General features: G+C 39.4%; 1 protein-coding gene across 1 annotated transcript; it reads left to right on the top strand.

The window, feature by feature from the left end:
• Positions 1–11,877, top strand: LOC143127874 (putative C-type lectin domain family 20 member A). The gene is made up of 4 exons (XM_076289588.1): positions 1–37; positions 213–575; positions 10,735–11,082; positions 11,840–11,877. The coding sequence occupies exons 1-4, from the start codon at positions 1–3 to the stop codon at positions 11,875–11,877; spliced, it is 786 nt and encodes a 261-aa protein (XP_076145703.1).
• Positions 11,878–12,662: the final 785 nt, after the last annotated feature.

Genomic DNA, 12,662 nt, shown 5'->3' with positions numbered 1-12,662 from the left:
ATGACTCTGCTTCTCATTGCTACACTGCTGTTCTCAGGTCAGTCTCCAGTATGTGTGTGTGTGTTTGAGTTAAGAGAATGAGACTCATTTATAATACAAATATCATGAATCATGAATCTTATTCTATATGCCCTCCACTAAAACAATTATGTGTGTGTGTGTGTGTGTGTGTGTGTGTGTGTGTGTGTGTGTGCTCACTCCTCTCCACTCAGGTCTGTGGAGTCTCTCCTCCTCTGTACCACGTCAGTTCCATGTGGTGAAGGAAAACAAGAACTGGACAGAAGCTCAGCAGTACTGCAGAGAGGAGTTCACTGACCTCGCCACCATAGACGACATGACAGAGAATAAGAAGGTGAATAACATAATAAGTGCTGGAAATGCTTGGATTGGGCTGAAGCAGGGAAAGTGGCAGTGGTCTCTGGCCGACAGGGATTTCTACAGAGAGAATGAAGCAGAGTTCAGGAACTGGGATAAAGATCAACCAGATGAAAGTGGACACATATGTGCAAATAATTACAAAGGATTGTGGTATGATGCCCCCTGCCGTAATAACAGACCCTTCATCTGCTATGATGGTGAGGAGACTATTCATTAAGTGTGCTTGCTGAAAGCAGCACACTTATTGTTCTTCTTAAGTTTTATTATTCCCGTCTCCCTAATTTTTTGTCAGCTCTAGCGCCTAGGCCCTTTGAGACAGAGACACCGTTCCAACTTTAAAACGTCCGGTCAGTACCGGTGTAAGTTGGTCGCGAAGATGACGTCAGGTGGGCGTGTCGTTCGTCCGCCATATTGGATTGAACAGAAAGCGAAACTAAATTTTCACAGGTCACAAATTTGGTCCGAACGCCACGAAACTTGACGTACATTATCCTTGGACCAAGCCTCACAAATGTTAGCGGAAGGATTTTTGATTTTCGAAAGCGTTTGCCCGTCACAGCCAAACGAAATCGGCGGCGAAGCTCCGAAACAGGAAGTCGTCCATATCTCAGGAACACTGTCACATATCGATACCAAATTTTGTATATGAACTGGGGACTCCAGTGTGAGGGTGCATAAGCTAAAAAAAAAAAAGAAATATTCCAAAAGTTTCCATCATTTGGCAAACCACCCACAGGTATTTGGTAACTCACACCATTCACTTTTCACCATTCACCTTATATCACAATGCCTTCCATGTATGCACAATGTCTCCAGGCAACCTTGCCCAATCATGAAATACTTGCTCTGCCATGGGATAGTATGGACTTACGAACTGAAATAGCAAGGAGAACAGTAGCTATATATAGCTTACATAATAGAGTTGTTTTCACATTGACGGTATTCAAATTACATTTTTCATTATTGTTACATATCATGAAGGGAGAGTATTATTAAAAATGTTACAAGTATGCAAATGCATTTGTTTACGGGCATTTAGGTTTTACTGTGTTGTTTTGTTGTAAAGACATGCAAGGCATTCTGGGCCATGTAATAGACAAAGCAGTGGTCGGCAGCGTTAACTTGATTTCCTGTATTTATATGAATAGGTGTTTCTGTAAACCTAGGGACAATAAACAGCTATCTCTGTTACAAAAACGAGCTGGTAATCGCCATTGAAGAGGGAACTATGATAAAAAGATTGTTTTCCTAAAAGCATGGAGTTGACGAAAGAATAAACAAGCGTCACGTTAATGTTAAATAGCCTACCTATCTGAACGCTAGGTGGCAGCGTTGTATTACATTTCACTAGTGTAGCCTACTTGAAATACGGTGTGAGATTCACAAGTAAGGAAGGTGCAAATATTATGTAATTTATCATGGGAAATTATTGGAAATGTTATTTCTTGTTTATCCTAATTGCAAACCACACACATCCATTCGGAATCACACGTACACATTTAATACTGAAAGACTATCATTTCGTTTATTTGATGTCGCCTAGCAACACAGCCTTCAGAGCAAAGATTCTAGAACAGGGCTTCAGAGAGACACGTTTTGAGTTTGTGGCCAATAACCTAAAATATTGGTTTCCATGTGCTGGATGGTGTGCGTCCTTTATGAAAGTAAGTGTTTTATACAGTTAACGTTACAGACATAATGAGTCATGTTGTAGTGGTCAACATAAATGTGCCCCTTCTGTTATTAGAATGCTAAGCGGAGAAGCATGCTAAGCAGAGATTTAGTATCATTAATTTCTTGTGTGGCTAGCTATTCACCTTATTCCGCGCGCAAACATGGGGGCGCTAGCTTTGCCCACATTGTCTCCGAACTTCCGATTGATAGGCGGCTGCATATATGGAAAAAAAACACCTAACCCTAAAAAAATTCTAACAAAAGGTTTTTCAGCTGTTTTTTGTAGCATTAGGTGTCCTTAATAACATACTAAAAGTTTACCAAAGTTTGACCACTAGAAAAGTGTAATTTTCAAGATGGCGTCCAAGATGGGCAGAAATCCCTTAAAATATCGTAACTCCTTCATTATTTGACCTAGCCAAGTAATCTTGGTGTCTAACCCCATGTTTTCTGGGTCTATGAATCCATTGGACTTGTCTAAATTGCACTGACATGATTACATACTTAGAATACATGATTTGTGAAATTACTGTAAAGATTTATCTTTGTTTGTGGTGAACCAGAGATGTAAACGATTTAGTCATGTAACTCCTACTCTGTATGTGTTTTTGGACACATACCCTTTTTTTTGCTAAAACAGACTTTAGCAAAAAGACATTAAATGTAAAAGTTATTGCACCTAAAAGTAACTTAAATTGGAGTTGTATAACTTTGATCATAAACAACTCTGAATTAGCCTGAACAGAGGCCTGTGTATGAACCCTCTAAAATGGTCATTCATTTCAATTTGAATAAGGTAATGCATCCTCTATATATGTTTTTGAGTATAAAGGTGTACAATGATTACAATGTACACATATAAAGATATAAAAGGCAAAGTAGCAGTAATGTCAGCTTATTCCACCCCACCCTACACTATCCCATCCAACCCACCACACACTTAATAAACAACAACAAAATATATAAAATAATATATACATATATATAAAAGAAAGAATCAAACAAAACCAATCAACAAAATAACTAACCAATATAACACAGGCAATAAAAAAATGTTAAAAATAATAAAGATTAGATAAAGACTAATGCTTGTGAGGGAGTTCCGCCAGCTCAAATGTTCTCAGGGCTAATAGCAATAGATGCTATGTAATCTAGAAATGGTGTCCACTTGTCAGAGTTATTGGAAATGGATATTCCTTTACAACCTAGACTGTTATTGCTTAATGATGACTTACAAATTAAGTTTACAGAAAAACAGCGTAAAGTCTGCCTTGCAGGCTTTAGCAAAGAAACTAATTGTGCAGAGGTGGATACCGCCACATACACTTCCTGTTAAAAAATGGCTGTTATACTTTCAGGATGTTATTATGATGGAACTTTCTACTGCAAGAATTCTTAAAGCTAAAATTTCAACACAGATGTGGGAAAGAAGTGCAAGGACAGATAAGGGCACTCCCAAAGGTTTGGAATATCTTGGGCAAGACCAAAGCATATGCACCAGATCGGCTGGTGACCCCTTGCACCTATTACAAGCACCACTTCTATCAGGGTATATCCTAGCTAGCTTAGCATGAGTAAGGTGTGCTCTATACAAGATCTTGCATTGCAACAGGCCATGCCTAGCACACATGGAGGAAGAGTGAACCAGGTCAAGCATATGCTCCCACTGTGTCTCTGAAATTGAAATGGCCAGGTCCTGTTCCCACATGTTTTTCAAGGCTTTGGTAGGGTCTGTGTGTAAAGTATCCAAGTAGCTATGAATAGAGATGAGGCATCTTTGACTAGGGTTGAGGGATAGGAGAGAGTACATTTTTGACTCAGGGGGATGTTCAGGGAAGTTGGGAAATAGCTTCTGCACAAAGTGTCTAATTTGAAAATACATGAAGAGATGGGCATTATGTAAATTATATTTAGCTGACAGTTTAGAAAAGGAGAAAAAAAAACACCTTTAACTGAGTGATTTGAGAAGGAAAGTTCTGTGTGGACCAAGGGAGGTTGACTGCCGGTTTGCTCCTCCAGAAGAAGGAGTTAATGGCAATCCAGTGTAGGAAAAAAAAGATTTGTTGATTATGACTGGGATGTGTTGGAAGAGGTAAAGGAATTTGGGTAGTATTGCCATTTTTATCAAGTTGATAAAACTTGATCCTCACTACGGAGCCAGATCGCTAAGGGTTTAATCGCAAAGTGCAAACTAGAACATGTAATTTCGAGGAAATTACCAGTGCATGAAAAAGCAAAACATACATTAACATAAAATGCAAAACAAACTTTTATTTGGAAACAGTTGTGGGCAGAGTAAACAGTTGGAGGGAGTCATAGTTGATGACAACAGAGAGTTGAAATGGCTGAACAGTTAAATAGTTGAATAGTTTAAATTGTTAAATTATTTAATAGGGAATTATTGTAGTGAGGACTTTTATTTTGAAACAGTTGTGGGCAAAGGAAACAGTTGGCGGGAGTCATAGTTGATGACAACTAACAGTTGCAATGGCTGAATAGTTAAATCAGGGGTCTCAAACTCCCGGCCCGCGAGCCAATTCCCGAGACCTAATTTCAAAATAATAATGTAATTCGGCTCTTGAGGGTAATTTCTTTTTAATTGCGACAAACAACAACACTGGTTAAAATAGACGATAGCTCCAAGTACGGTGACAAATCCCATTTGTACTCTCCTCCACTAGTTGCTAGACCTCCAGAGCTTTGATTCAAGCCCAAATTCGCTGCAAAAAGTTTTTTTGTTGCATTTGTTTGTAATGACGCGGAAGCGATGCAGGCCATAATTTTGCACAAATTGAAGTAGAAATAGGCCGACACCAAATGTTGAAAAAACGTTCAAGTGTGATGAAGTCTTGGCTAGGCTATGTTATTCACCTAATCTGATTCTGAAGGAGAATATCTGCCTTTTGGAGATTATGATCGACTATTGACAGTGATAGTCACGGTGCGTCTGTGAATGGAGGTGCGTCTTTGCGCTACAACTTGTTTAGCAAGAAAATTGTTACCGCCACATTATTTGTAACCCCAGAACTTCTGCCTCCAACTGAGTCCTCAACCAAATGCCACTGCCAAAGGTTTTACTTCCAGATCATGGTGTGGATTGGAAAGGAAGGTGACATGAACACAGTGGGTTGGGGATGGAAACTAGTGGACAATTGGTTCCTGCCAGTTATGACTAGTAAGACTGCTGCCCCAGAAAGCAGATGATCCACTGCATTTGCTACCAGACTACCATGCATGCCTGCTTGTGGACCATGTCAAATTGGGAATTGCGAGAATCACTATAATCAACCTCTATGGAAGGAAGAGTGTGACGACTAATGGTAAATCTAGTGAAGGTCACAGTGCAAAAAAGTATAAAAGATAAACCAGAATAAGAGGAAACAACTAAAGAAAACAGAAAAAGCTATGTATAAATAAGAAAAGTATTAAAAAATATATAAAAAAAACCAAAAGAAAAAACCCAAAATGCATTATAAAAAATATATTAAAAAATAAAAACAAAAAAATAAAAGGGGTTAGCGGTACTGAGCCTTCACGTTCCAGCCCTGTTTTGACTAATTTTACAGTACCACATAATTCTAATGAATTTATTCTTTATTGGAATCAAAAGAATGGTTATGAACCACAGAAACCACCAACACTTGGTAAAACGATTTGAGAAGGGAGAAATATGCAGTGACTTCAGGGAAATGTACTTATTTTTTGCATAAATATACTTGTAACCAATTGCTTTAATATATAATGGTACTTGTAATCACTTATCTATCATGCAAATATGCTAATTAGAATGTTACATGGCCAAAACATGTACCAGGTACCATTCATGTACCATTATTCCTGGTCTAGGAGGAATACAAAGGAGTAATGGTCATTTTAAGGACCTGACGGCGGCCATTTTGAAAATGGGGCCTTTCTTGGAGTCAAACTTTGGTAAACGTTTAGTATGTTTTTAAGTACATCTGTACGGAAGCGTATTGCATTCATGCAATAAAAAAAAAAATGCACCCTGTTTGTCTGAATTAATGACTTAGCACATCCTGTTTTTCTGAATTGTTGAGTTAACTATCTCATCAATACAGAAAAACAGCCCTGTTTCTCTGAATTAACGAGTTATTCTGATTTTCTGAATTAACAAGAAAATTATCTCGTTAATTCAGAAAAACAGTTGTAAAGACGGCCAAGCAAACAGCAACAGAGGTGATGATCAAAATGATCGGTAGCCTATGCAGGCTGCATTGTAGGCTAGGCATCACAGCCAACATCCCTATAACTAGCTACTGCTAGCTGCTAGCTAAAACACAAAATACTGAATGTGATTTAGAATCTAGCAGTGTTCTATATTTATGCATCTCCACAGACATTCTTTGATAAAACCCAAGTTAAATCGGACTTTTTCAGTTTGCTGCGGAGGGTTTGACAGCCAAACCAAACACCTAAAACAAACATTAAAACACCTAGTCCAGGTATCTATAAGCTTATCTCATGCAAGTCACAGCTCTGTTTTTCTGAATTAACGAGATAATTTTCTCGTTAATTCAGAAAATCAGAATAACTTGTTAATTCAGAGAAACAGGGCTGTTTTTCTGTATTGATGAGATAGTTAACTCAACAATTCAGAAAAACAGGATGTGCCAAGTCATTAATTCAGACAAACAGGGTGCATTTTTATTTTATGTCATGAATGCAATACGCTTCCGTACATCTGATACTACTATAAACCACTGAGAAACCTTTTGTTAGAATTTTTTTGGGGTCAAACCATATTTGCGGCTGACTATGAGCAGTACATCCATTGCGATACATTGAGATAGCAGAGCTCTATCGAGATGACTGGCATCATATATTATGGGTCATCCTAAAGTTAGGAACGTTTATTTAGGATTTTGGTGACTTAAGACATTTCTGTTATACAGCTTTCCTATCTGAAATTAGGAAAAAACTGACTTTGGAGCGGCTGTTCTGTAATGACTTTCTAAAATAGTTACCATAGTTACCATACAGATAAGGATTTGCGAGTTTCTCCATAAGATACAGCGGCCACTGCCGCATCGTCTACCCACTCCGTAGGGGTGAATAGCCTTGGGTAGCGAAGTACAATATTGCAATGTGACCTCCTGATGGCATTTGTCGTTTTCCTCCCAAGTTATCCTCTATCCTCTTCTGCCGTGTTATCCCAATGAAGCTAACTAGACGTAGCTAGCCGACCGTAAGTTTAAAGACAACGTGGAATTTTAAAAAATGGGCAGGGCTGAATAAGGTGAATAGGGAGGAGATGTATGTTGCTAATTGGGATTTATGTTGTTTAGGTAATGCCATGGTCATTTGATATGAGATGCTTGCACTCGTAACTTCGTCACGTGTAACTTTAGGACTGCTATTTTTTTTTACTAACAGTAATTCACGAAGCACTTTAGCCCTAAAAGTAGCACCTACGTCTGTGACAGCTTAAAAGAAGTGGCAAGGACTCCTAACGCGATGTTTTGAAATGCGTCTACTATTGTCTACAGGAGCTTCCAATCGCGAGGGAACTTGCATTGTGGGCATAACTAAGGGATGCAATAACACCACCAACAACCAAAACTAGCCTACTCATTGTCAACATGTACATGAAATGTAACGTTTCATGTGAATCAAATTAAAATGTTTTCTTTGCAAACGTAGGCATAGGCGTATGGTGACAGATTAATTTAATAATGCTGCTGTGTGAATCACGGTGAATGAAGTGGCCGCTTCTTAATGGGACCCACTGTATGGAAGTGGGCTAAGTAAAATAGAGATGTTTTCAATAAGATAAGGTTAATCAGAATTCTACGATATGCCCGCTTGACAACGGCTTGACAACAGCAGAGATAGAACTGGCCTTTGGCCATAGCAACCATCCATTTAGAACAACTGGCCTTCATAGCAACCAAAGATCTGAGCTGTGTTGCAATGTGAGGCAAAGTATAGAAAGGTGATGAAACATACAGAGACAGGTCAAGAAATATAGTGCAGTGTAGACAGTAGTATACAGTTGATTTACAGAACGTGGTTTAGAGTAATATGAATTAAATATAAATATGTACAGTGTATTAGCAGTTAGGCTTGGGAATCGGTTCCAGGTATCGGTTAGGAACCGGTTCCAAACATTCCAATCCATCGGAATCGTAGACATCCACACGTTAACGATTACACTAACGATTCCAATACAAAGCTTTGTTTTAGAAATGTTTACTTTTTTAAATTTTAAAGCATTTAACTTCTTTTTTGATATTGCACATTTGGTATTCATTCTCTAAAATCACTTTAAATTAGACATTCAAAGCCAACAACTCTCAAAGCCATCCTATAAGTGTTCAGCAAATGGTACAGGAATCGATATGGGAATCGATAAGGAATCGCATCGATAAGCAGACTCGACAATGGCATCGATATTGATAATTTCTTAACGATGCCCATCCCTATTAGCAGTTATCTCATACAATAAGTAGAATAATGTAGGCTATGTAGATGTAGCAGTAACATTATAATAGTAGAAATAATAATATAGATATATGCAGTGTATTAACAGAATATAATAAAACAGAATAAATATGGATATTCAATATGACAAATATATAACAGATATGTACATAACATACAGCTATGTGCCGTGTGGAAACAGTGTCATTGTAGTGCAGAAACAACATTATAAGAGTAGTAGTAAGAATATGTCTATGTGCAGGATGAATAGTATAAAGATCAGTAGAATAACTATGTATAAATGTAATTACAGTAGGCCTATGTACATTTGTAAATAAATAAAAAACTATGGGTGAGAGGGATAAATTAATTTTATTTAATCGTAAAAGTAAATTGCATTCAATTAAATTGCAATTAAAAATCTTTCCAGTAGGCTTTAATGTCACGCAAAAAGTACAACCAAAGCTGAGCTTGATCAACTAGAACGTCTAAAGAACCAGAACTTGAGTGTAGTTTTTTGCTGGGTCCCAGGCCATGTTGGTCTGAGGGGAAATGAGAAAGCGGACAGTGCTGCTAAGCAAGCCCTCAATGAAGAAGTCACAGAATGTCAAATCCCTGCCCCAGACCTTAAACCTATACTGAACTCTTACATCTCAGATAAGTGGCAATCTGAATGGGATTAATGTACCAACAACAAGCAAGGAATGTGAATTTTGGCACATTTTCATGATCCACTGGGTCGTTATGGGCCACACAAAATACGGTGTTGCTAAAATTACTCCTATTGTGGCTATTAGAGACATGCGTTCATGAGTATCCAGCTACATTCAATGAGTTAAGTAAAATACATTCACACACAAAAAAAACATCACTAATGTTGTGGACATTCCTTTATTCTGAGATACATCAATAGGCTCTCAAAACAATCCCAAACAGACATAAGGTCTTTATAGAGCAAATCCATATAGATTATTTGTCAAATAAACCAGTAAAACAGAATTAGGGGATGGAATATATAACATTTACACTCATAGCTCATGTTTTTAAAATAAATCAGTGAAAAAGTATCCTGACAAACAAGCAGCATTTTAATGCCTTAGTCATATTTCATAATTTCAAATTTTTCTCTAGGTTACCTGATAGCCCAGTTTGAGAGGTGCAAGACGCGTGACATTATTTATTTTTGCAGCCAATCACTGCTGTTGTTTTATTTTATTGATTTGATTTTAGTCATAGAAGCTAAATTCGAAGGCAGGCCACAGGTAAAATCCAACGAACCGCATTCACCCCGCAAGGCAATAGTTGAATAGAGCTTTTGAGGTATTGCCACTGCTCCAACACTGAAAGGCACTGTTAGAATGCTTGGATCAAGCCAGGTTCAGCATAGCGTATGTCACTGTCTGCTCACGTTGGTGACCAGACCAGGGCAAGCACACTTTCGCAGTTCCTGCCGGAAATGCAGTCTAGTTCACTCAGCAATACATGCAGGCAAATTTTGCAGGTCAATAAATCAGTAGGTTATGACTTCAGGTAAACTCACATTAGTTCAGTTCAGACTCACTCATGGATACAGATGGCCAAACTGTTCAGTAACAGTTTGTTACACTCACACTAGCTCAGACCGTAAAGCTGTGCTGAAACTCAGTTAACTGTGACCCATGCATTAATTACCACAGGGGGAGACTCCACACATCCCTATGTGCTGGTTACTGATGAGAAGAACTGGGCAGATGCTCAGATATACTGCAGAGATGAGCACACAGACCTGGCCAGCATGAGGAATCAGGCAGAGAATGACCAGATAAACATGGTTAGTGGAGGTACATCTGTCTGGATTGGCCTGTTCAGAGACGCCTGGGAGTGGTCAGATGGCAGCAGCTCCTCATTCTGCCACTGGAAATCTGGAGAACCCAATGGTAAAGGTGATGCAGATAAGTGCACTGAAATTAAGTCCAGTGGTCAGTGGAATGAAGCACCATGTAGCCGGAACTTTTCAGAACTCAGAACTTCATCTGCTATGAAGGTCAGTCTTTTTTCAGCTTGATTCACCATTGTCTCCTTACAGTGTCACTGTCTCTAAATGGTGTTCTGATTTATGTCACTATCTGCTGGTGTGGCTGCCATCCGTCTCTGAATTGTCCATCTGGTCACCCTGCACATGTAGTTACTGAAGATAAAATGAGAATCTCAGAATCTCAACACTGAACACATGCATCTCACTTTCCTCTATTTTCCCTCCAGACAAGCTGGTTCTGATCCGTAAGAATAAGACCTGGCAAGAGGCGCTGCAGTACTGCCGAGAGCTCCATGTGGACCTGGTGTCTGTGACGTCCGAGCGGGTCCAGCGCTGGGTGAGGGAGCGGGCTAAAGGAGCCTCCACTGCTCACGTGTGGCTGGGCCTGCGTCACGGCTGTGGCTTGGGCTGGTTCTGGGTCTGTGGAGAGAACGTCTGCTACAACCACTGGGCCCCAGGACAAGAGCAAGTGGAGTCCTGCAAACACAGAGTGGGGGCAGTTGAGTCTGGAGGGGGGCAGTGGGTTAGCAACCTGACTGAGACCGACAAACTCAACTTCATCTGCACCACTGAAGGTGAGTCCATCTCTCCCTAATACAGACATGAGTGTGTATGTGTGTGTGTATGTGTGTGTCTTTGCGGGTGGAAGGTTGATCTTCTGATAAAAAATAATGTAAACTGGCCTCTTCAGTACATCAATTAAGCCTAGTCCTGGACTGAGAAACTTTAATGGAGGAAATAGGAATATTACAGTGTTGGTTTAACTTCAGTTTACGGATGTGTGTCTGTGTGTGTGTATGTGCGTTTGTGTGTGTATGTGTGAATGAGTGTATTTTTGTGTGTGTGTGTGTGTGTGTGTGTGTACATGTGTGTTCACGTCCTCTTTACAGAGCAGTAAGACTGGATCCCCAGTCCTGAGCAGCGTTGGAGAAACTCCTCAGGGTCCTAAAGCTCCCCTTGATGCTCACCACTCATACACTACTATGAGTACTACTAACTAACTAATAACTACTATCACATACACTACTATGATTACTACTAACTAACTACCAACTACTATCACATACACTACTATGAGTACTACTAACTATCTACCAACTATTATCACATACTTGTCAAGATGTAGAATTTATGAATGTTTACTGTAGTCTACCAGACATGACTATTTCTAATTAATATGATGAACATTTCTTATTTGGAATGTAAAATGTAAAATGTACTATGCAAACGCCTAATAAAAATGACTTTGATCAGCATACCTTGTCATGAGGAGTCGTGCCGCGGGGCAGCACTCGTCTCTTCTCTCGTTACGACCCCCTGCGCCCCCTGCAGGTGTTGGAGCTGTAGACAGGCTGCAGTCAGGACGGTAATGGATCATTAGGCACACCTGGTGCAGGTGTTGGCTATCCACCTTATTCCCAAAACTGCAAATCCGTCCGGTTTTCATGTTCCGTCCATTCTGTTTACATTATAACTTAGTGCAGTCTCAGCATTCTGTTTACATTATAACTTAGTGCAGTCTCAGCAGGCTAACTAGAATATGCTTCAACTTATATTTCTTTCGAAATGTTGACAATTCTGCATTCAATTTGGATATTCTATATAATATATATGACTGACAGAAAAATATAAAAGTTTGCTTTAAATGGCTTAGAATACGTGAACCACGGTCTACTGCCACTTTAAAATCAATACAATGCAGCTTCGGCCGGAAATAAAAAAAAAAACATATTTCTGAATACCGAAATGAACATAGTTCAGTCATAGTTCACTTCTATAGTCACAACGTGTACAAATACCAATGTTAAAAGCCTCATTGAAACTACTGATGTTTTGGGCCCCTTGTCCTGTGTGGAGATGCTGGCCAGTAAGATAGAATGAGTGTGGCGCTCTGTTCTCAGCACTGTGATGCAGGGGAGTGGCTCTCTGCTGCCCTCTACTGGCAGAAGGTGTAGAGGAAGGTGGTGAGTCAGTGGTCATTCCTAATGCAATATAGTCTCTATGTGCTTCAGACCACATGGGATGCCCGGTCTTTATCAGCCTGTGGTCATCTACATCTGCATCTACAGAAACCATGACGGAACCATACATACACACACACACACACACACACACTATGCATTATGTGTATGAAAGGTGCTATGCAAATAAAGCT

The sequence above is a fragment of the Alosa pseudoharengus genome, unplaced genomic scaffold (genome assembly GCF_046254945.1).
Source record: "Alosa pseudoharengus isolate Yale_2024_CS ecotype anadromous, Long Island Sound unplaced genomic scaffold, YU_APseudo_1.1 YU_APseudo_1.1_scf_17, whole genome shotgun sequence".
In the NCBI taxonomy this organism is placed as follows: domain Eukaryota; kingdom Metazoa; phylum Chordata; class Actinopteri; order Clupeiformes; family Clupeidae; genus Alosa; species Alosa pseudoharengus.
Note: the sequence above shows the minus strand (reverse complement) of the source record. Positions and strands in the feature narration are given on the sequence as shown.

What these genes read in the sequence shown, in the direction of transcription:
- LOC143127874 (XM_076289588.1), top strand. Translation starts at nt 1, where the DNA reads ATGACTCTGCTTCTCATTGCTACACTGCTGTTCTCAG. An exon ending in TGCTACACTGCTGTTCTCAG is followed by an intron (nt 38 to 212) that starts GTCAGTCTCCAG and finishes CTCTCCACTCAG; the next exon opens with GTCTGTGGAGTCTCTCCTCC. An exon ending in ACCCTTCATCTGCTATGATG is followed by an intron (nt 576 to 10,734) that starts GTGAGGAGACTA and finishes TTTTCCCTCCAG; the next exon opens with ACAAGCTGGTTCTGATCCGT.